Consider the following 26,253-nt stretch of genomic DNA (forward strand, 5'->3'; position numbering starts at 1 on the left):
GAGGATGTCAGTTGATATGGAAGGACCAATCTCACTCTCTCTAGTATTAAATGTCTCTAGATCCTCCCTATATAGAGAAGAGAATGAGACACTCTCTTGCCAATCTGCCAGGCTCATTAATCAAACCAAACACACAGAGTATATTATTCTGAAGTAAAAGTATTAAAATAACTTCTTTATACATATTTACTCAAGAAAGAGTCTCAAATTATTAGACACAGTAGCATATCTGCATAAATATTTCATGTTAAAACTATTTATAAAATTGAATACTCTAATTTTATTGATTCCTCTCATCTGTTTAAATTCAAAGGAGACTCTTCTTAAATTTACATAAATGTATAAATGGAATAATGAGTACAAAATTGATACGTACGTTTTAGACCCCTTTCTGTAACTATGTTAGTAGTTAAGGGTTTTTTTTTTTTAACTACTAGCATATGAAGTTAATTCTGGAACAGGGATAGGAGATAATTAACAGGAAGGTGGGGTAGGGAAAACATTAACCTGGGGAAAAAAATCCATCCCTTTCATGTGACCCTAATAACCCATCCAGGAGCCACGTGTTTTTTCTAGATTCTTTCACTGTTAATTCTCAAGCAGCCAGTTTATAGCTGTTACCTCTATTTCTTCTACATTCATTCTCCACTTCAATATGACCCTATTCTTATCACTACATGGAAGTTTCACTCTCTCATGTAACCAGCAATTTCCTAAGAGCTAAATTATTCATCATTGTCCTTAATTTTTGTTCCACATTTTAAATTGTCAACTGCTTCATTTACCTCCTGACCTTTCTATTACCTTGGCTTCCATAATCACACTTTTTCAATAATCCTCTTAATTTTTTTCAGTACAACTTCTCTTTTACCCATGATGATGGCTCTAATTCCTACTCCGTTACTGAAAGTAAGTTTCAGTTCTTGACCCCCATGTTCTTCTCCATACACATTCTCTTTTTTCAGAGTCCATCCACTCTGAAAGCCATTTCTCTTTCAATGGTTTATGTGAATACACTTTGTAAATTGGGAAGTATGACCAGAACCTAAATGACAGGCAGTAGTGGCAGAATCACAGGTTTCCCTCAAAGGGTTTCTACTATAGAGTATCCCTAATCCAGAAATCTGAAACGCTTCAAAATCTGTAATGTTTTGAGTGCCAATGTGACTCTCAAAGAAAATGCTCATTCGAGCGTTTAGATTTCAAATTTTTGCATGTGGGATGCTCAACTAGGGAAGTGTAATGCAAATATTCAAAATCCAAAGAAATCTGAAATCTGAAACAATCTAGTCCCACTCATTTTGAATAAGAAATGCTCGATTTGTGCTACTTCTGTGATAATTCTTAATGCTCTATCATCCTATATGACTTCTCATCTGACCCCATACCATATTCTCACATCTTATAGGCCTCTTTCTCTTGCACTCATACTCAACTGAACTCTCTCTGAAGTAACTGTCTATTCTCCCAGAACCTCAATTTCTTGCAATAACTCTTTTTATTCCACCAGTCATATATACTTAAACCTTTAGTTCCTTTGAAATATCCTCTTTCATGCAACATTGACTGAGCACTCATTATTTGCCAGGTACTATTCTAGAAGTTAGGGATATTGTAAAGAAAACAGATAAAGTCTCTGCTCTTATGGGGTTTGCATGCAAGATAAGGGGGGCTAGGGAGAGGAGACCTGTATTTCAACTTATTGAAAAGAACTTAGCTCCTAAAATATAAAACAGTCAAAAAGTAGAAATCAATAACTGGAAACTCTATGTTAACTAATCCTCAAAGCTACAGACTTTGATATTAACATATGCTCTAATAAAGACAGGCTCTAATAAATATTTTCTATTTTATTTATACCCAAAGACAAGCCCCTTTTATTTCCAAATAAGCAAAAGAGGCTGTTTTGTAGAAGATACAACTAATGAATTGTACATCCAAATTAGAACACACTAACTCCAAGTCCAGGGCTTTTTTATATGTTAAGCAGTAGCTACAAGTATGGATTTAGTTTCCCACAAAAGAGGCAGTGTGATTGTGATGTGATATAATATAAACACACAGCATGTGGGTTCAGAGAGAGAGAGATGCAAAGGGGCATCTATTACCATATTATTCTACCGAAGAAAGTGATGCCTGCTATTGCAGATACCATATAGCTAAAGGAAATAGGAATAAAATCAAGGTCTTATTCCAAATGGGTGCTTTGCTTTATAGCTAAAAGGTCCGTGACTAGGAATATCTACCTTTGCTTACATATATATGTCATATATTAGGAATCTAGGCTGGATGCAGTGGCTCATGCCTGTAATCCCAACACTTTGGGAGGCTGAGGTGAGTGGATCACTTGAGGTCAGGAGTTCCAGACCAGACTGGCCAACATAGTGAAACTCCATCTCTACTAAAAATACAAAAATTAGCCAGGCGTGGTGGCAGGTGCCTGTAAGCCCAGCTACTCGGGAGGCTGGGGCAGGAGAACTGCTTAAACTCAGGAGGAAGAAGTTGCAGTGAGCCAAGATCACGCCACTGTACTCTAGCCTGGGTGACAGAGTGAGACTCCGTCTCAAAACAAAACAAAAAAGGAATCTAGCCAAGCTCAGCTAGAGTCTACACTGAAGTCTCAGAAAGGCATCCCAGATTATATAAGGCAGCATGAGAAAGTAACAGTCATCAACTTATGAGATAGTAAAGTAGGATTAAATATAGCACAACATTTTAACCTACCTAAAACAAAAATAATTAAATAAAAGTTACTTTACTTAATGCTGATAGGTAAATGCTATTTATCCTTATTTGACAAGATGTGAAAGTATAAAAGTTAATTTCTTGTAACAAAATCAATTAATTATTTAAAATAATAATCTGGCAAAATGAAAAGGCAACCTGTAGAACTGGAGAATATATTTGCAAACCATACACCTGAAAAATGAATAAAAACTATAAAGAACTCATAAAATGCACTAACACAAAACAAATAACTCAATTAAAAAATGGGCAAAGGACCTAAATAATTTTCCAAACAAGATATACAAATGACCAACAGTCATATAAAAAATGTTCACCATCACTAATAATCATGGAAATGCAAATCAAAATCACAATGAAATATCACCTTATACCTGTTAGCATGGCAATTATCAAAAAGCCAAAAGGTAAGTGACGGCAAAATGTGCAAAGAAGGGAAACCTGGTACACTGCTCATGAAAATGTAAATTGGTACAACCATACGGAAAACAGTATGGAAGTTGAGCAAAATATTAAAAACAGAACTACCATATGATCCAGGAATCTTACTTCTGGGTATACATCCAAGGAAATAAAATCACAAACTCGGAAGAGATATCAGTACTCCCATGTTCACTACAGCATTATTTATAATAGGTAAGATAGAGAAACAACCTAAATATCCATCAATGGGTGAATGGATAGAGTATGTGGCATATATACAACGATATATTATTCAGTCTTAAAAAAGAAGGAAATCCTGCCATTTTTGACACAGATGAACCTGGAGGACATTTTGCTAAGCGAAATGCACTATACACAGAAACACAAATGAGTGCAAGATCTCACTTCTATGCAGAATTTTAAAAAACTGAACTCAGGAACAGAGGCTAGAATGGTGGTTAACCAGGGTCGGGGTAAAGAAAATGGGGAGATGTTTGTCAAAGCGTACACATTTTCGGTTAGAAGATGAATTAAGTTCTGGAGACCTAATAAATAGCATGGTAACTATAGTTAATAATTATATATTATATACTTGAAATTTGCTACAAAAGTATAATTTAAGTATTTTCACCACACAGAAAAACTATTTGAGGAGATAAATATGTTAAGTAGCTTGACTGTGGTAATCAGTTCACAATGTATACATATATATTCAAAACATCACATTGTATACCTTAAATATATCAATTACACCTAAATAAACCTGGAAAAAAATTGATTTGTGATTCTCTCTGTACTATCTAAATAAATTTCCAAAGACAAAAGAATATATGATTAAAGAATTAGGGTTGTTTATTCTCAGGAAACGAGAACAATAAGGTAATTTCTGTTTCTAGCTTAATATGTTAAAAGCTTTAATTAAAAATTAAGAACCATTGTTCTTCAAAACAGAAAACAAAAAAGAAAATATCCGAAAACTTTCGGTAGAAGATGTAAAAACATAAGTATAAAGTTAAATATCATAAAAGTAACCCAAACTAGTAAGTAAAAGAGAATATACGATCGTATTTCCTGTAGGTCTTTAAATACTCATTCAATAAAATGATAACCTTATGACAGGGATAGACAGATACATTTCTGCTTGGAGGAACCAGATCAGCAGTTCTTAAAACATTTTAGGTTACAAGACCCTCACACAATTTTAAAAATTACTGGCCAGGTGTGGTGGCTCATGCCTGTAGTCCCAGCACTTTGGGAGGACGAGGAAGGGCGGACTACTTGAGCTCAGGAGTTCAAGATCTGCCTGCCAACATGGCGAAATTCCATCTCTACAAAATAAAAAAAAAAATTGGCCAGACATAGTGGCACACGCCTGTAGTCCCAGCTACTTGGGAGGCTGAGGCAGGAAAATTGCTTGAGCCTGAGGTTCGGAGCTGCAGTGAGCTGTGATTGTGCCACTGCACTCCAGCCTGGGCAACAGAGCAAGACCCTGTCTCAGAAAAAAAAAAAAAAAAATTACTGTAGGTTCCTAAGAGTTTTTGTTTGTATGGTTTATACATTAATTTTAAAAATAAACCCATTATACATTAACACAACATTTTAAAATAAAAATAACTATATTTTAAAAAATTAAGTGAAAAGAGTGGCATTGTTTTACATATTTACAAATCTCTTTTAATGTCTAGTCTAATGGAAGACAACTGGATTCACAGGATTCCATCTGTTGTAATGTATTGTTTAGGTTTAACTATATAAAGAAAATCCAGCCTTTATATAGTTAGGAAAGGGAGAAATGTTTTTAAATATCTGTCTCAGATAATAGTGAATATTCATATTTGATACTATATAAAAAATTCAACATCAGTAATTTCTCAAAGATTAGTTGCAATGTAGTATCTGAAATGGTATCAATGTCCTTTTTGTACTGTTACATTAAAGTCCATTGGTCTATCATTTTGAATGCATTTTTCATTTACATTTTGAATGTATTTTTCAACCACACATAATTTTTAAAAATCATACACTGATCTTCTCAAAAATATTGATTCACTGAGTTATGCAGATCTTCCAGATGTCACATTTCATTAAATAATATAAAAAGCTATAATCGTCAATTTTATCAGAAAAGTCTGTGTTGAGAAGTTGTTGAGCTGAAGGTAGTGAATACAAGTTTTCCTGGATTTTAATAATCACTTGAAAGCTCAAATTTTATCATTAGCAACAAATAACTGGCAGTAGTTGTCCCTGAATTGACAGACTCAATTCATTTTCAAGAAAATGTTAGCTAAGTACCCAAGTCTGAACAACCATTGTTTTCTTCTTGTTGCTAGTTGTAAAACGGTGTTCCATTAAAAAAGTACGCAGTTCAACTCACAATTCAAACACAGCACAGGTGCGTTTCCTCAGACTCATTGTCATATTTTGGTATGTAGCAGAAATGCTTTATCATACTTTGAAGTTGTCACAGAATATTAAAAAGATGTGTTACTTAAGGATGGAGATTAATTAAAATTAATTTGACTGTTTTAATTGAAGACTTTTTTAGGGGAAACTGCCTCTTTTTTTTTTTTTTTAACTGCAAGTGCCTAACAGTGATGAATACAATGATTACTAATACAGTTTGGTGCAACTACCTTCATTCATCTTAAAGGTGCCAGCATTTTTATCCTCTATTCTTTGCACTACCACTGCAAATGCCAACACGGTAAAAAAGGCAAATAACATCTTGGTATAATTATAAAAATAGTTTTGACTTCATGTACTCTTTGAAAGAATCTCAGGATCCAGGAGTCCTCAGAACATATTTTAAGAATCACTGGACTAAATGACTTTCTTATATAATGTTTTCCACTTACATAAAGTATATTTGTAAACTCTACTATAAAGGGTTAAAAAGTATTTTACCATTTGGTTTATGTTAAAATATACACATTACCTTAGTAATAACAATATTTAAATACTTTTATATTGGTATTATAAATAAGTTTTAATCAATTATAATATTTGATATTAAATATTACTGAAGTATCCAATATTAGAAGTTTTGTAATATATCAACAGTTTTATAATTTCACTTAAAATGTTCAACTTAAATAAAACAAAACAAAAAGGTCATGTTAAAAAGCCTTAATAGATTAGTAATCCACAATCTATTGAGAACAAACTGGGTGTCTAGCACTGTATTTATAATATTTACATTCTAGCAGAGATGAGTTTAGTAATAATAATAATAATGATATGATTTTAAATGTAAATTGTAGGAATTTCAGAGAACAGAAAGAATACTGCAGGTCAGAGTAGTTGGGGATGAATTCACAAATAAGGCAGAAACTGAGTTAGGACTTAAAGGACAAGTAATTAGAGAAGAGAGAAGCCATTTGAGAATCCAGAAACAACTGGAATGAAGCTAACTAAGTGGGTAGCATTCTTAAAAGGGGGAAAAGTAAGGGGGAAGTCAATCAACCAGTTTGAATGGCAAGATCATGTTAGAAAGTAACAAGAGAACAGGCTTACTGAGTAGAATGAAGGCAGAAGTAAAGAGAGTTTTGAAAGCCAAATAGAATATAATGTAGAAAACAAGGTATTATAACTTTCTCAAGACAGAAAGAACACTGAAAGCACATGCTTTAGTAAAATTAATCTGAACATTAGACTACAAGAGGAAAAGAATTGTAAAAAATACCATTTAGAGGCCAGATACTTTTAAGTACTAGGAGCAGGGGATGATTAAGAGTGAACTAAGTTTAGGGTAAAAGGAATGGAAAGAAGTAAATCCAAGAGTGAGACTTAGTGAACTTAGTAGCATGGTAGTAAAGGAGAAGAGTAAATCAAGGATGATTTAAAGATAGTAAGGATTATAACGGTGAGAAGTAATAAACATTAGCAAGTGTATATTGTATGTTAGGCAGCATAATAGACATATAACACACTAACACTAACTGTTTAATTGTCCTGGAAGTTCTGTGAGGTTAAGTATCCATTATACAGGTAAGAAAACTGCAGTCCAGAGTGACTAAGTAATTTGCTTTGCTAATAAGTGACGGGCAGCCCTGACACATAGCCGATATGACTATAGAAATAAGAGGCTGTCAGTACAGTGGTTAAGAGCCCAAAGCTTACAGTCGTCTACCTGGGCAACAAGCTTTGCCAGTTACAAGTTGTGAGACCTTACTGTGCTTTAGTTTTCTCACCTACAAAGTACAGACAATAAACTACCTCATAAAATTGTGATGAGGATTCAGATAATGCATGTACAGCACTGTTAATAGCTCTATTAAACAGTAAGCCCTCAATAAACATTTGCCATTATTACATCAGCATAATATGCTGGTGTCATTAACAGGGGGAAGGCCCAGTTTTGGAAGGGAAAATATAAAATGTTAAACAAGCTAAGCTGGAGGTGGCTTCTAAGTATCTATTTTTAGAGAAATAAAAATGAAAGATAAAAGCAAAAAAATGAGATAAAAGAAATACCTATAAAAATCAAGATAAACCTAATACAGTCATAGGCCTGGATGATCTAAATTATTTATGAAATTTTTCTCATTCATAAATCCTAATAAAAATATTTCTTTGTGTAATGATTTTATAGAACTTCTATTTACTCTGTGTAAAATACTATGCTAGATGCTAGAAGTACAAAGAAGATACCTTAAAAGAAGTTGTTAATATAGGTAGGCAGAGAGAAGCTATACAAAATTGTAAAACATAATAGGTAATGTACAGCAAATATGTGAGGCAAACAAACAAATGATGAAGAGCCATAAAAGTTTTTTTAAAAAGACAGAGGTTCCTATGGGTTATGACAACCTAAGTAGATAGATGTGGCACACACAAGATCTTGAAGAGCAAAATTTAGATAAAAAAGACACTTTGGGAGGCCAAGTGAGAGAGGACGGCTTGAGGCTAAGAGTACAAGACTAGACTGGGCAACACAGCAAGATCCCAGATCTAAAAAAAATACACAAAATATTAGCTGGCTATGGTGGCCCACACCTGTAGTCCTAGCTACTTGGGAAGCTGAGGTAGGAGGATAGCTTGAGTCTAGAAGTTTGAGGTTACAGCAAATTATGATCACACCACTACACTCCAGCCTGAGTGATAGAGCAAGACCCTGTTTCTATTAAAAAAAAAATAGGTAAGAAAGGAAAAAGTGAGAGGAGTGAGAAAGAGGGGGATAATCCTGGCCAAGAGAGCAGTATGAACATGGCAGACAGAACCCTCATGGCATGTTTTGGAGATAGCAAAAAAAGCAGCTTAACTGGAACAATAATTTGTACATGGAAGAAACAGGAAAAAGGCTGAACATTAAGTTTTTTTTTATCAAGTTCAAAAAAGCTTTGAATACTAGTTCTAGAATTATATTTCACTGCATAAGAAAATAAGCATTTTTTTCCATTCCCTTCTAGCATCAGACTTCTATACTTCATACTTCATACTTCTATACATCAGACTTCTACCTGCATAATCTACTTCTAAAAAAATTAATCTTGCTTTGTAATTACTGTTCTATTCTTTGTTCCTTTTATTTTATAAGCTAGTAAATATCAAATGTAATTCCCATGTGATCAGGTAAGAATCTTCATATAAACAGATTTGCTATATCACTAAAGCTTTCTCGTTGAATAGACATTTTTTAAAGTTTCTTAGTATTTTCAGTTTCAAGAAAATGTTTGGATTTTAGAAATGTCTTTTCAAGTAACTGAATCCCATTAAAAGAAAGGAAATTCAAACTGATCATGACTAGAAAAGGCAAATGCACCCATTTTTTAACTAAAAATAGCTAATCAGAGTTTAGAACTTTGCCTTTGGCACCATTCCCTGCATTTGTTTGACAGCTGACAAGCACTGTTCTAGAATTGAAATGTTATAAATTAAATACATTATTACCAAGAATTCACACTATGAAATATTGAGGATCAAAATACATTTATAGTAACAAGAACATAAGAACCTACCTCACTATTAAAAGTTTTGGACTAATTCAGATATAATAAAAAAAATTTTACTAAATCATAATAAAGAAAATCATATCAAATATTTGGTTTTAGAAAGTTTAATTCACTACAAGACCATCTTACATGCACGTGTTTGTATATATATCGTGTCTGTGTATGTCTGTTTTTCAAAAATCATAGTTCCTTTTTCTTTCACCACTTTGTTACCAATTAGTTTATGGTAATACCCTAATACCAATTAGTTTATAGTAATACTTACCCTAAAATTTTATTCATTCCATGTCTAGCAGCATAATGTAATGGAGTATTGTGCTGGTAGGGCTCCCCATAAGATGTATTTGGATCAAGAGATTCTTTTAGCTGAGGATTGTTTTCATATATTTGGCAGGCCAGGTTTTCATCACCATTGATGAGTGCTTTACGGAATTTGGTGGTTGTATTTCCCATGTTTTGTTTTGTTTTGTTTTTTTCTGATAGGCAGTGGCACTTCTTTCCTTCTATCTTCAGCCACTTCTGGAACACTTCTGCAACATCTTTCACATTCTAATGAAGGAAAAGTTATTCAAATTAGATGTAAAACAATCACAAAAGAAACAGTAACACAATTAGGAACACTAAAAAAAATCTGGGAATCATCAATAAGGGAACCAACTATATTACATTTTACCAAATTTATCTTAACAGCCAAAAAAATCTCAAAGTTTTAACACTGTCCAAATTAACTTCTTGTTAAACTGTAACACTTTCCCACACAGAGACTGTTAAGGTTTCATAGGCGGTCCTTTGGATTACAAAAATTATCTACATATGTAACTTTTCAATTTTCTTCTTCACATGGGCAGAAAATGAGATTGACTGAATTTTATGGTTGAAAACACTTTGATTTCTGTATAAATTATGTATAAATCTTACTCAGCCAATTTGTGGGATAGTGAAAAATGTAGGAAATTTTGCCCAAACAAGAACTGCAGAAGAGGCGTTAAAATGCAGTAAAGGAAAAGTGAAAGTGCTCAGTACTTTATGAGGACATCACAGAAAAGACTTAAAATGTAAACATACAGGAATACACAATTCAATGATACTCAGATCATCACAGAAAAGTACTAAAACTGATAATACACAGAACAATACAGTGATTATTCTACCATTTAAGACCATTAAATTTATTTCTTTCTGCTATACAGAATTCAAAACAAGTATGAAAACATGAAATGTTTATGCATACTATGTTTGGAAAGAGGTTATGATAATCATCACATGGGCAATGTGATTGCTAATTTATTTACTACTGAAGCAATGTGAAATGGGTGGGGGAAGGCCATAGAAACAAACACTGGACATGAAGTTCAAAATACCATATTTGCCTACAACTAGTTGTGTAATTTTAAGCAAGTTATTCATCCCCTAAAAGCCTCAGATTCCCATCTGTACAGCATGGAAAATGACCATTTCTTAGGTATGGCTATGAGGATTATAAGAGTTACTTAAAGTGCCTAGTATGGTCCTTAGTTAATGAGTCCAATAAATGCTAGTTTCATTCTATTCCAATAAACGTTGTTTCTGGATCTATTCTTGAGCTATGATGAAAACGAGTGACAAAGAAAACAACATATGCAAAGGCACGTATGAAAAAAAAGGCCTACAGAAGGAACAGCTAAATATGAATAGAGTTCTGCATCTCTAGCATTAGACTAACAGGAGATAAAACAAAAAATAGGTTGGGACCAGATAAGGAACTTACACTTTAACCCGAAAAGAACAGATAATTAAAGGCTTTCATGCAGGGCAATGATACAATTATTTCATGCTTTAGAAAATTATTGTGACAATGTAGAAGATAGAATAGAGGGAGGAAAACTTAGAGGCAGAGAATACAACAGTCTTTCATGTTACTCCATTAATTCAGTGGGACGCTGGACACTAAAACATAGCTTTAAAAAATAGGTGAAGGGTGTGGTGGCACATGCCTATAATCCCAGTTACTCAAGAGGGTGAGGCAGGAGGATCACCTGAACCCAGGAGTTTGAAACCAGTTTGGGGAACATAGCGAGATCGCATCTCAAAACAAACAACAACAATAACAACAACAAACACAGGTGAAAATAACATGCACAGTGTTCAACATAGGCTTTGTACAGGGTAGTTCTCAACCTTGGTTGTATCTTATAATAACCTGGGGAACTTCAGAGTCCTACTGACCAAACTATACCTCATAACAAAAATCAGAGTCTCTAGGGGAAGCACCCAGGCACAGGTATTTAAGCTCTTTATGTGATTTTCAACGTGCAGACACTACTCTATAAAAGGCTTCTGGAGCCCTAAAGCTAAATATCAGGGCAAGATGTCTGTCAAGCCTATTCTGGAGGTAGGCATTAACTACCTACTTACTATAGCAGCACAGTTTCTGGCCCATTACTGTATGTAATGAGGTCACCATTTGAGTTTTTTAAGGGTTCTTTACTATTGACTTTTTCATTTTAAATATGCAAATACATACATACAGTAGAACTTTTTGAATATATGAACAAAGAAAGAATTTAAAAGCTCATGGTTTACTGCAAGAAAACCACTGGTAGCATTCTGATACACAACTATGCTATTTAAATGTGTATGTGTGTGTTTGTGTGTATAAAATACATATGCATATACACAACATAAACAGGTATATATTAATTGGATCATATGACATAATTAAGTTTTTATTTAATTTTTCAGAGGGTTGCTAAACCTTTAGCCTAAAATATTATACTTTTATTGTTTCATCTTGAATAAGAGGAGCAAACCGTTCTCTCCCACACTATACACAATATAATACAGCTACTATTTGGAAACTTTCAGTTGTTTTGGTCCTTAATAGAATACAACTCAAATTATAAACATTTTCAGAGTTCTCGATTAGATTAATAAATAGCACATTTTCTGAGATTTACATTAGCAGTTTAGTGAAATATTCTATAAGAAAAATAATTTGTATTTAAGAAGTAAAAAAATAAATATCTAAGAAAGTAATGTTATGGGGTACTCATTCAAAGTAACAAGTTTTTTTTAAAAAAATCAATAATACTCTAAATGTGCATTAAATATTACTGTTAGTTGAAAAGGGTAATGGCATTGAGAAGTCATTTTGTGGCTTTCAGTTATTTTCATATCTGTTTCATTTTAAAATTTTGATCGATGAGCCTGAAAGTCACTAAGAAATGCATCATTTAAATGGTCACAGCTCAATTCCCCTCAGATTTATCTTCACAAACCTTGCCTAGAAATTTGCCACATGTATCCTTTTCCCTAGCCACAGCTATTATTGCCTTAGGTGACTATTCTCTCTTTGTTTGAATCAAAACCTCAAGTAATATTTCTGGAACTCCAAAATATGTCTATGTATAGAGCTTCATGAGGCAAGCATTGGAGTACCAAAGAGGCAAAAAGAATTCCTTATTTTGGACTTCTACTTCTTTATAGGAAAACTGGGGCAAAGTTTCATCATCTGAGTAGTAAAGCACAGCTTTACTACTGTAAGTATTTAATGAGAAGAAGATAAGTATTTAATGAGAAGAAGAAAAATGTAGCCTGGGTTGGGCATGGTGGCTCACACCTGTAATCCCAGCACTTTGGGAGCCTGAGGCAGGTGGACCACGAGGTCAAGGCGTTCAAGACCAGCCTGGCCAACACAGTAAAACCCTGTCTCTACTAAAAATACAAAAAATTAGCCGGGCATGGTGGTGGGTGCCTGTAATACCCGCTACTCAGGAGGCTGCGGCAGGAGAATCAGTTGAACTTGGGAGGTGGAGCTTGCAGTGAGCTGAGATCATGCCACTGCACTGCAGCCCGGGCCACAGTGTGAGACTCAGTCTCAGAAAAAAAAAAAAAAGAAAAGAAAAATGTAGCCTGTTGATGGACTCCAGAAAGTTTTACTTAATTTCTGATTAACTTTTAATTGTGAATGCCTTTATAACTCTAGCTTTCTTTTTTAAAATTTTTACTTTTGTGGATACATAGTAGGTGTATATACTTAGGGAGTACATGAGATATTTTGAAACAGGCATGCAATCCATGATAATCACACCAGGGCAAATGGGGTATCCACCACCTCAAGCATTTGTCCTTTGTATTACAAACAAACCGATTATAATTTTTTTTTTTTTTTTTGAGGCAGGATCTTGCTCTCTTGCCCAAATTGGAGTGGAGCAGTGCAATCCCAGCTTACTGCAACCTCCGCCTCCCAAGTTCAAGCGATTCTCATGCCTCAGACTCCCAAGTAGCTGGAACTACAGGCATACACCACCACAACCGACTAATTTTTGTATTTGTAGTGGAGACGGGGTTTCGCCATTTTGGCCAGGCTGGTCTTGAACTCCTGACTTCAGGTGATCTGCCCACCTTGGCCTCCCAAAATGCTGAGATTATAGGTGTGAGCCACTGCACCTAGCCCAATTATATTCTTAGAGTCATTTTTAAATGTACAATAAATTTTATCATCACTCTACTGTGATAGCAAGATCTTATTCACTCTATTTTTTTTTTGTACCCATCAACCATCCCCAGTTCCCCTTCACCCCGCAACAACCCTTCTCAGCCTCTGATAGCCATTCTTCTACTTTCTATCTCCATGGCTTCAATTATTTTGACTTTCAACTCCCACAAATAAGTGTGTAATTCTAGCTTCAAATCTCTGTCTCCCAACTGCACCATTGATAGGTTAATAATCTGCAACAAAAACTCAACAGTACTTAAATTAACAAACTACTCCTAGAAATCTTTTACAGAAGATGAAGTTCTTCAGAAATAAATAACCAAATCCTAATTCAACTATTCCCATAAAAATATTTTTAGTAAAAATAGTAACTATATAGAAGTATATAACTGACTCCCATTCTTCATTTTAACTGGATATGGGTCACACACACACACTCATACTCAATTTAGTCTTCTGCAGTTATCTGTACTATTGATAATAACAACCTTAAATCTACAACTAAACTCTTTAGCCAGTAGAGAAACAAGCAGAAAGTTCATTCAGGCAGCAGGTCCCAATATATATATACACACACACACACACACACTTTCATACACATACACAATTTAGTCTTCTGCAATTATCTGCACTACTGATAACAACAACCTTAAATCTATAACTAAACTCTTTAGCCAGTAGAGAAACAGGAAGGAAGTTCAGGCAGCAGGTCTCCACACAACCCCATCCCACTGTAGGCTGAAATCAAACAGATGAATTTCTAAGATTCCAGGAAGCTCAAATTCCAAAGAAACGCTCTAATGGTTACTGTAATAATACTTCAAGAAAAGCAGAGGATGGGCTGGGCACAGTGGCTTACGCCTGTAATTCCAGAACTTTGGGAGGCTGAGGCAGGAGGATTGCTTGAGCCCAGGAGTTCAAGACAGCCTGGCCAACATGGCGAAACTCTGTCTCTATAAAAAATACAAAAATTAGCCAGGTGTGGTGGTGTGCCCCTGTAGTCCCAGCTACTTGAGAGGCTGAGGTGGAAGAATGGCTTGAGCCCAGGAGGCGGAAGTTGCAGTGAGCCGAGATAGTGCTACTATACTCCAGCCTGGGTGATAGAGTCAGACTTAACTTTCAAAGGGTAAGGTAAAGAAAGAAAACAAGACAGCAGAAAAAAGAAAAGTCAGTGGACAAAAAGTATGTGGGCAGATAAAATACTAAGCTCTCAACCTGTTCATTCACCCAGTCAGCATGCATTTATTGACCAATGGTAATTTTGTCACTGTGCATCAGAATCACCTGAGGAGATGATTTCAACTGGTCTTAAGGGGGACGAGGCCAGAGTGGGAAATTTAAAAGCTTCCCAGTTGATTATAATGCATGTCAGAGTTTAGAACCATGGACTAATTTTGAAACTATGCTAAGCCAAAAGTAGCAGCCAGAAATGTGATGGTGAGAAGCAGTGTGGTAGAAGTCAGCTTGTTATCTACTTTACCAAGTAACTTAACCTCTTTGAGATGTTTCCTCAACTGTAAACCAGCAGTATTAATATCTACTTTCTTCAGTCAACAAATACAAATGAACAAATGGATAAAAATCACTACATTTATGAAGTTTATATTTCAGTGGGGATACACATATGAACACTGTAAGGCTTTGATTTATTCTGTGTGCAGGTTTTTGAGCTTGATCTTTCTTGGCTCTTGCTTAACATTTTAAGAAAAAGGCATTTAAGATTTATCCATGTTGATACATAAATCAATAGTTTAACCCTTATTATTATTGAATAGTATTCCACTGTATGGGTATACCACTACTGGTCTAATCATTCACTTATTGAAGGACAACTTGGTTGCTTCCAGTTGGGGCAATTATTAAGGCTGCCATAACATTCATATATAGGCTTTAAATGAACGTAAGTTTTAATTTCTCTTGAGTAAATATCCAAGAGTGGAATTGCTGGGATATGTACTAAGTCACATGTTTAACTTTATAAGAAACCACCAAATTGGTTTTCAGAGCAAGTGTACCAGGATTCAGAGCATTCAGAGTTATTCTGAACCCTGGTCAGCATTTAGAATTGTCAGTTTCTAGTTAGTGGGATTTTTTTTTTTTTTCTTTTTTGGTAGCCATTACAATGGATGTGTAGCAGTACTGTACAGCGGTTTTCATTTCATTTCCCTAATGACGAATGATGTTGAACATGCTTTCATGCTTATCTGCCATGCATACATCTTGATTTGTAAAGTGTCTGTTTAAATAATCTTTTGCCCATTTTTAAGATGAAATATTATTGAATTTGAGATCCAAATAGATGCTATAAAAAGTCCTTTGTTAGAAATGTAATTTGCAAATATTTCACTTTGAGCAAATTTGTATGTAAGGTGTTTTGCACATAAACATCCAATAGTTCCAGCACCATTTGTTGAAAAGATTTTCCCTTCTCCATTGAGTTCCCTTTGTATCTTCGTAAAAAGCCAATTGACTGTGTTCTATTTTTCTGTGTGTCTCTTTTTAGCAATTCTATATTGTCTTGATTACTGGGAGAACAAACATTTTAACAATACTAAGTCTCCTAATCCATGAACATGGTATTTCTATTTATGTCTTCTGTAATTGATTTTCAGTGACAGTTTTGTAGTTTGTATCATACAAATGGTACACATATTTGTTAGATTTACACCTAAGTATTTCTTTTTGGGGGGTGCCATTATGAATGGTGCTTTAGAAAATGTCAAATGCCAAGAGTTCATATCTAGAATACAGAAATACAATTGAATTTGCATATTGACCCCATATTCTGAAAATGTGCTAAATTCACTTATTAGTTCTAGGTTTTGTTTTTCTTTTTCATGGATTTTTTTGGGATTGTCTAAAGTAGATTTGTATTATCCATGAATGGTGGCAGTTCCCCCCCCCTTTCTTTTTTGAGACGGAGTCTTGCTCTGTCGCCCAGTCTGGAGTGCAGTGGCGCAATCTCGGCTCACTGCAATCTCCACCTCCCAGGTTCAGGCCACTCTCCTGCTTCAGCCTCCCGAATAGCTGGGACTAAAGGCGCATGCCGCCACGCCTGGCTAATTTTTTTGTATTTTTAGTAGAGACGGGGTTTCACCGTATTAGCCAGGATGGTCTCGGTCTCCTAACCTCATGATCTACCCGCCTTGGCCTCCCAAAGTGCTGGGATTACAGGTGTGAGCCACCGCGCCCAGCCTTTTTTTCCCTTTTATATCTGCATGTCTTCAGTTTATTTTTCTTGCCTTACTGCACTAGATGAATTTAAAAATTCGTGGACAGAAGTTTGAGAAGAAACATGATATTTGCATGGACTCAAAGCATCTCCCCCAAGATATTTCAAAATTAGAATGTAAAAAACAGCAATTCACAGTGGAGAAGCACAGGAGATAATACTCTGACCAGAAAACACCACCTGTTACCTATTGACATCCTGTACCCCAACCTGATGCACTAAAAAAGGCACATAAGTTCAGTAGTACTCTTGTGAAAAAATTTGTAACATCCACCCAATATGAGAAAATATCACAGAAACTCAAGTTGAGAGATGTTCTACAAATAACTGGCAAGTACTCTTCAAAAGCATCAAGGACATCAAAACAAGACAGCACAACTGTTCACAGTTTAAAGGAGACTAAGGAGAAAGAAAACTAAATGCCATATAGGGCCCCAGACTGGATTCTGAAATGGATAAAATGACATTAATGGAAAACTGGTGAAATCTAAACACAGTAAATAGTTTAGTTAGCAGTACTGTACCAATGTTAATTTCTTACTTTTGATAACTATGGTTAATGCAAGGTGTTAACATGAGGGTGAAGGGCATACAGAAACTCTCTGTACTATTTTTGCAACCTTTCCATAAGTCTAAAAGTACTTAAAAATAAAAAGGTGAAAACGATTCTAGCTCCTGTGTTTTGGGAAGAGACTGCAGGAAAGCATGAATAGAAACAGGAAGGCCAATTTGCAGGTTACTAGGGTAAACCAGGCAACAGCTGATAGGTTCTTGTACCAGGAATGTAGCAACGCAGGTGTTGAGAAGTTGTTTGGATTCTGGATATATTTTAAATAGTGTTTTCTCAAAGAAACCCTTAAAGATGTACACATAGCGGTATGGGTTATTAATCACCCAATAAAATAAAGCAACAAATGGAACAAAATAAGGATAATATCCCAAATTCACAAACCCTTGAAAGACAAGTTGTCTTCTAGAAAATAAATAGGCCACTCCAAGAAAAATCAATGTTATTTACTATGATTTTTGGCACCAAACATCGAACCTCTATGCAATCTCTTAACTCAAATTATTAAGCTGGGCCACATGTAAATCACAAGGTCCACTGGTCCCTCTACACTAGATTTCCCTGATGGTGAAAAGAGACAAAGGAAGCGGAGGAAAGGTTTAAAACAGCTGCTGGAATCTAGGTACAATATGCACACCTTCTACTAAAAGGTACACATGCTGGTAATCAGGTCCAACATTAAAATATCTCATTTGGAGAGAAATAAGGAGAATGGCCTCTATCTGTTAGGGCATGGGATATTACAGTCAGCTTCAGGGACACCAGGGTTCAAGATCTGACCATATTTAACTTATAGGTGAAGGGGTAGTAGTAGTCATTAAATTACATTTCTATAAAATCTCCAATGGTTTTCTATAGGTGACAGAATAAAGGCAAACTTAGGAATTGCATAACTAAGGCTACATCATCAAAGTGTTTTTAAGTACAATGAGTTTGCCTGAAGCTGGGGATTTGCACAGGGAATAAGCAGAGGTAAAGCTGTATAGCTAGGTAGGGCTGAACCCTTTGATTCCTACCCTAAGAGTTTGGCTTCAGCTTTAACATTCTCAACTTAATTTTAGGTCATCATAGTTTTTAGTGGTATTTCCTATTTCTGAAATGATAGCTCATTTATTATTTTGTCTACTCTGAACTTGGCCAGTGTAATTCAGTGTTATGTATAGATCTTGTTTCCTATGCCAGAATAATTAATGCAATATAGTTTAGTGAGTTAAAGAGCATTTAAGATAGAGCTAGTCTAGAACTTGGCAAGTATTTTAATGACAACTGAGGGTTTCTCATCTAGAAAATAATATTCATTTTAGAAGGCTATTGTAAAGATTAAATTTGATAACACACACAGAGCTTCACAATTCATAAGAAATTATCTAACATAGCTTATCTTCCATTTAAGACTACAAAGTCTACCAATATAAAAACACGCCTTATACTTTTCTATATGAAAAATGTTTATAGTATAAAATTTGTGTGAATTTAAAAAATTATAGGACTAGAAAGAACTACAGTTAAATCTACCCAGCCTAGGCCGGATGCAGTGGCTCACGCCTGTAATCCTAACACTTCGGGAGGCCGAGGTGGGTGGATCACTTGAGGTCAGGAGTTTGAGATCAGCCTGGCCAACATGGTGAAACCCCATCTACTAAAAACACAAAAATTTGCGGGAAATCGCTTGAACCCGGGAGGCAGAGGTTGCAGTGAGCCGAGATAGTGCCACTGCACTTCAGTCTGGGCAACAGAGAGAGGCTCTGTCTCAAAAAAAAAAAAAAAAAAAAAGTCTACCCAGCCTCTACTTCAAGATTTAACCATGAAAGCTCCACTCATAAAACCTCCAAACATTCACGGCTTGTTCTAAGTAAATAATTACCTTCTACGCTAGATACCTAAAAAGCTTATCCTAAATTTGGCTACAGAATGTCACTGAATAAAATAAAAACAATGTCCTAAATTCACAAACCCTTGAAGGACCAGTAGTTCACTGGAAAAAAAGTAGAAAGGTCACTCCAAGAAAAATCAATGCTATTCACTACTATTTTGGGTAACAAATATCTAATCTATATGCAATCACTTACAAATTATTAAGCTGGGCCATGAGTAAATAACAAGTTTCATTTAGGACAATACATTATGTACTTCACTATGTGAAAAAAGAAAAGAAAGAAAGAAGGAACAAACAAACGAATGAATGAAGAAAGGTAAAGGAAGGAACAAATGAAAAAAGAAAATAAAATGCTAAGAAAATATGAATTTTTAAAAATCAAAATGACTTAATGCTAATTTCCCCCATTTATTCTTTTAAGAACTGAGATGTCAAATATTGGCCAACTAGTTTTTAAGTCCATAAAGATTTAGGAAACAAACAATAACAATAAAAGGATTAGAAAGTATTACAGTAAGATGAAACTAGTGTAGTTCACTCAGAAAATGATTTGCAATAAAAAGGCTGAATCTGATTGACCAACTGACAATAAAGAAGGCCTTTAGAAATGTAACGGCAATCAGGACAGAGTCTACTGAGAAATTTTATGTTCCCCATAGGTAACACACTATAGCCTCTGTTCCTTATGCGCCCTGACTCCCCAATATGAGTGAACAAGCCGTGAATGTTTGGAGGTTTTATGAGTGGAGCTTTCATGGTTAAATCTTGAAGTAGAGGCTGGGTAGATTTTTTTTTTTTTTTTGACTCTTTATCTTCGTCTTATTACTAAAATAGATTGTTAAAATCTAAGGTATTCTATGCATTGTTATAAACAAAAAAACTGTCCTGAGTGCAAACATTAATGAACATAAGGTGTAGTTTAAATGTCACAAATATTATATTGAAAAGTTAACTTGTATTCATCTAAAGTAAAGAATAAGGAAAGTGGCCGGGCACAGTGGCTCATGCCTGTAATCCCAGCACTTTGGGAGGCTGAGGTAGGGGGATCACGAGGTCAGGAGACGGAGACCAGCCTGGCCAACATGATGAAACTCCGTCTCTACTAAAAATATAAAAATTAGCTGGGCCTGGTGGCACATGCCTATAGTCTCAGCTACTCAGGAAGCGGAGGCAGGAGGGTCACCTGAGCCAGGGAGACGGAGGTTGCAGTGAGCCGAGACTGCGTCACTGCACTCCAGCCTGGGAAACAGAGTGAGACCCAGTCTCAAAATAAAATAAAATTAAATTAAAATATAAACACTCTACACTTAGGCCATATTAAATTTATTTAAAAAATAAAATAATTATACAGTGATGTTACGAGGTCATTAGGCAATAGGAATTTTTTCAGTTCCATTTATAATCTTACGGGACCATTGTGGTAGATCAAAATATTGTTATGTGGCACATGACCGTACTAACTGAAAGGGACACAGAATTCCTAAGTACAAAACCAGGAGCAGGAGACAGACCTTATACTGGGAGTACGTGCAAAACATACATACCTTTGGCAGGGAGCAAAGAGGTCTTAGTCTGAAATGCTGCTAAAAATGAAGTCTGGTTTAGGAGATTTGGGGCTTAGCTTAACAAACTGCATATTAAGTTGAAGTCCAATGTGGCTTTACTCTGGAAGAAGTTCATGAATACCCCGTTTCCAGGAAAACTTCCAAGCATTAGAGGGTAGTGAAAATTACCTGAGCTGAGAAAAATCTTTTAACCGAGAAAGCAACTTCCCTATAATATAAATTCCAGAATTAAAATTCACTTTTCTGTTATTCCAGTATCTTAACATGGCAGCATTCCAAATAAAATGGCTACATAAACACAAAAGTATTATGAGAGTAATAAAAACATCTATGGCAGTTTGGCTGTCTGAGGTTTCTCAGTAAGCAAGGAGATAATATAACATATTCTGGCTCCTCTTAGATATCTTTTAGATCTACATAGCTTTCACAGTGTAAAAAAGGATACTGTAGTTACAGAAGAAATGAAAATAGCTGCAAAAGCTATATTCAAAAGCCTGCTTCTTTTTGCCAAACTGGCAAATGAACACTGAAAATAGCTAGCATGAGGTCTACAAGCAGAAAACTGTTGAAACTTGGAATACAACTACTGTATGAAACATCACTCTTACTTTTTTATTTCCCATGAAAACACAATTACCTATAATGATCACAGCTCTCTAAATAAGTAAATTTTCAGATAGCTGAAAATTTTCATAGGCACTATTCAGCTTTTATACATTTGACTTTTCCACTACTCAAAATGTTGTGTTATGCTTTAACTTCCCCCTTCACAACTATTTCTCAAACTTTGAATTTAGGATTTTATACAGTGACTGAAAAATAAAAATATTTCAAGCTCTTACACTACGGTGCTGTCAGCAAAGAGTTTAATTTTAGCAACTTCAGCATGTCTACTCAGTGTTGGCTTTCATAATTTTTGAATAATTTATTGTCCTTAATGCAAAAATACAAGTGAAAATGTTAAACTGGAACAGTTTATCTTGGAATTAGGAAGCCAAGGTATCAAAGCTAATGCATCTAAGACAGACACAAAAATTACTTATGTTGGCCGGGTATGGTGGCTCGTGCCTGTAATCTCAGCACTTTGGGAGGCAGAGGTAGGCAGATTGCTTGGCAAGACCAGCCTGGGCAACAGGGCAAAACCCTGTCTCTACTAAAAATACAAAAAAATAGCCAAGCATGGTGGCATGTGTCTGTAATGCCAGCTACTTGGGAGGCTGAGGTGAGAGGATCACTTGAGCCTGGGGAGCAGAGGGTGTGGTGCACCGAGATGGCGCCACTGAACTCCAGCCTGGGTGACAGAGACCCCGTCTCAAAAAAGAGAGAAAGAAAAAAAATACTTATGCCCCAAAAGGTGAACTTTTAGCCTCAAATGAGGCCCCATAAACCTAAATCAATCACATTTTCTACTAAAGAAAAAAGATAAAAATTACACACAATTATGGAAGTTTAGAAATCTATAGTCAAATATCTTTTGAAGTAATTTTTACTGCTTTTAAGCAGTGTTAAATGCTTGAAATTTTTTTAAAAAGTGAATTCTATGTTTACACTTTGGGGAACTGATTTCTCTCTAATATACCTTTAATACTTATGTACATAAAAAATTAGCACAAGTTCACAAAATATTAGAAGACAATAATTTCCTTTCTCAAACTAACTACAAAAAAAAACTACAAATTGCTACAGTACAAAACTGTTTAGATTATATTCACTGGAAAAGAACTCGCTCCACCACCCACTGTTGCAAAGTCATTGAGTCTTCCTAATTTTGCTGTGTCCTCCACCATTAGGTACTGTTTATTACCCATTATCATCACTACAGGGGTAAATCCAGAGGTATTATATTGTGTCAGAGTACAAAACTATTTCACTCCTAGGAGCTCTCCTTTTTAATTCTTCATTGTCCTGCTGAACCTAAATGAATTTATTAAGGTAAATTAAGTTTATTCAATATTACAATTTCAGCCCCATTTGTCTGAGGACGTTCTACTTTATTATTTGGAAAAGAGTTAGCATAGCAGGCTTCAGAAGGCTATCCTTAGAAAAGCCTCTTGCAAGGTTGATCCATGGCTGGTGTCTGGGAACTTGGATTTCAGGAGGGTTCCCACCACTCAGGAATCCTTCAAAGTGCCATAATTGTTTGTATAAATAATGTGGTACATGCTAATCACCTGCTTTTCTTCGGAAAGTCTGGAATATCGGTACATGCTAGTCAGAAGGTACCTACGTGACCAGCTGTCAATCAAAACCTTGGACACTGAGTCTCTAAAGAACTTCTTTGGCAGATTACATTTCATATACATTGTCATAATTCAACGCTGGATAAATTATATAAATTACATACATATTGTATGATTCCATGGGAAGAAGACTCTTGGAAGCTTGCGCCTGGTTTCCTTTGGGCTTCACTCCATGAACCTTTTCCCTTTGCTGATTTTGCTTCAAATCCTTTTCCCGTTAAGTTTAGCTTTGAACTATATGCTGAGTCCTGTGAGCTCTCTAAGAGAATCACTGAACCTGGCGGTGGTCTTGAGGACCCCTGAAAAAGGTGGTGTCAGAAGCGGGATTTACCAGACCATCCCACTAAAATATGGCAAATGCATTGTTTGGGAAAAGAAAGGATGAATATCACAAACCTTTGACGCCTGGGCAGCTATGGAATTATTCATAATATGAAACAGTAGGTAAGCTGCTTTTTGTTATGAGAGATAAAAGTTGCCAGTGAGATTTGAGAATGACAGATCCAATGCTGGGAGAGTTCACCGGCTGATCCCCTGGCTGCTCTGGCAATTTTGGCTAAAGTTGGGGGTTGGGGGATACATCCAAGGTGATGTCTTTTGTTTCTGTTCTTTCCTGAGATAGGAGGAGAAAGAGTCCAAATATTACTAAAAGTGCGCACTGAGTGGGCAAAAAATGTTAAAAGTTTACACTGTTTTCTCCTCCAAGTGCCAGGGATAAAGGTTAAATCAACTCCCAAGGCTGGAGTAAAGCTTTAGATAAACTCAGAGGAAAAAAAGACAGGGGGTGCCCTCCAAATGTTTCTTAAGCCTAGCTGCTGCTGCACCAACCCCATCACCCTTGCGTTCCATCCAAGATCTACACAAATCTTCCCACCCTCCCACCACTGTAATATGAACCTATAAATGAGAAATTTACTGCTACGAGTTTAAATAAACGTGTAATTAAATAGGAAAAAGGAAATTTTCACAAAATCATTTTGTATTTTGTGGGCATTGCATCTGGATGTATGATGAAAGTGATGTAAAACGTTATATGTTTATAATTTCATAAATGCTAGAGGGATCATCCCAATCAGGAAAGCCGAAAAGAAGAACCGTTAATGGGACAAAACTCCCTTGCTTTCTGCTGCTGGTGAGCAGAACACTTTTTGAGTATCAGAAACAGAGTAAGTCTCCATAGCTGATGATTTTTGCCTGCTAGAATGTCTGCAGTTAAAAGGAAGCAATTTCTAGATGCAGGTACACATTTAGTTTTAAAAACCAGTTTTTATTTACTAATGAGCTCTTATAAAATCAGATTCTGACCCTTAGAGGCTGACAGTTTTTCATCCTGATGTGTATGTGTGTGTGTGTGTGTTTGTGTGTGTGTGTTGTTTTTTTTTTTTTTTTTTTGAGTGGGTCAATTTGGACTCTAAGGTTGTCATGATAAAAAAGGCTTAAGAAAAAGCCTTGCTTGTCACTTGGATATGGAACACAGCTGTCTGGTTTTGCAGAGTCTCAGCTTTCTTGCTGCAAAGACGAACTGCAAGCTTTTTGGGAATGTTAAATTCACAGGTCCTAATTACCTGGGCCTATTAGCTAAAACTGTCTGATATGGGCTGTTTCAGCCTCTCGGCATGAGCTCTGCTGAACGAAAAGCAGGAACAGGCTCAATGAACAGAACTCTGACTCTGGGACTGCTGCAAATTTAGGACACCTCCCTGTCGGCCCTGAACTATGAAAAATATCAATAGATGCCAGCTGGATTGTCTGGGTCACATCCAAATGCCCACAGGAAAGGACTTATTCTCTGATGGGACAATCTAAAATTGAGCTGCTGATCGACTCTATATTTCGATGAAGTAGCTAATTGCATTCTTAATTAGTGATTCCTGCCAAAACCTACAAGTTGGGGCACATCACAAGGAGTATGACCCCTCCACACCTATTCCTGACAGACTGGACTCTGGACTCCCTTTAGGGCAGGGGTCCCCAATCCCCGGGCTGTAGCCTGGTACCTGTCCATGGCCTATTAGGAACCAGGCAACACAGTAGGAGGTGAGCAGTGGGCAAGTGAGCATTACCCCGAGTTCTGCCTCCTGTCAGATCAGTGCAGCATTAGATTCTCATAGGAGCGCAAACTCTATTGTGAACTGCACACACAAGGGATCTAGGCTGTGTGCTCATTATGCCTGATGATCTGAGGTAGAAGAGTTTCATCCCGACACCATCCCTACTCTGTTGTATGTGGAAAAACTGTCTTCACATAACCGGTCCCCAGTACCAAAAAGTTTGGGGACCACTGCCCTAGGGGATGCCTCACCGCTTTTGCCTTGTGTTCGGGTTTCTTGATTCGTTGCAACTTACAACAATAGATTGCTAAACCCGAGTCTACTTCCCTTACCTTTCTCCTCGCACACACATCTTAGAGAGACAGTTTGATTATTAAAGGAAGCTTTTCCCAAAAAGGGATTTTTTCCTAGGCTGCTCACCAGGTAATTGGTTAGGAAAAAAAGCGTGGGGAAGTTATGTAAATTCATTATGAAAATTTTTGAAAATTCAGAGTTCATCCTGACCAATTCCTGAATATAATGTATCTTTCTGGCCAAATTATATAAATATATTGTTCTAAGAAAATGCTTTTGTCCCTCTTGCACTCAACCTTTTGGGATAAAAACTCTGGATGAGAACAAGAGGTAGCTGAAAAATTATGAAGTTAAGATTGTTAAATGGGACACATTTTGTAACAAGACATAAAACAAAAACCTGGCACCTATGGAGGCATAGGAAATGATCTGTTTTTCAGAACTGTTTTTGGAAGTGTTCCTCTTTTCCTGAAGGAAAACTTCCCATGCTGCCTTCCTAAGTGTCTTCAGCACTTTGAACTCAAACTGACTGCTGAGCCTATGATTACACCTAACAGCCCTGACTATGAGACAGCAGAGGCTGGCCCAGCTTCTGCACTTTCTTTTTCCTTGTTTAAAAAAATCTTTATTTTATTATTTATTTATTTTGAGATAGGGTCTCATTCTGTAGCCCAGGCTGGAGTACAGTGGTATGATCATAGCTCACCGAAACCTTGAACTCCTGGGCTCAAGCAATCTTCCCACCTTAGCCTCCTGAGTAGCTAGGACCACAGACACGCATCATCATGCCTGGGTAATTTTTTTTTTTTTTTTTTTTTTTTTTTTTTTTTT

The 26,253-nt window shown here is 36.0% G+C and overlaps 1 protein-coding gene across 4 annotated transcripts in view; it reads right to left on the bottom strand.

The window, feature by feature from the left end:
- ANKIB1 (ankyrin repeat and IBR domain containing 1) overlaps positions 1-26,253 on the bottom strand; it is a 153,333-nt gene that overhangs the window by 88,450 nt on the left and 38,630 nt on the right. For 3 of the 4 annotated variants that reach the window (XM_023226683.3, XM_023226684.3, XM_023226681.3), the window contains exon 2: positions 9,385-9,668. In XM_023226683.3, the coding sequence (XP_023082451.1) occupies positions 9,385-9,572 (188 nt within the window). In that variant the 5' untranslated portion in view covers positions 9,573-9,668. Of the gene's footprint in view, positions 1-9,384; positions 9,669-23,181; positions 23,910-26,253 lie in introns of those variants that run through there. The other variant, XM_023226682.2, reaches the window with a different exon arrangement.

This window comes from Piliocolobus tephrosceles, chromosome 8 (genome assembly GCF_002776525.5).
Source record: "Piliocolobus tephrosceles isolate RC106 chromosome 8, ASM277652v3, whole genome shotgun sequence".
Taxonomy (NCBI): Eukaryota; Metazoa; Chordata; class Mammalia; order Primates; family Cercopithecidae; genus Piliocolobus; species Piliocolobus tephrosceles.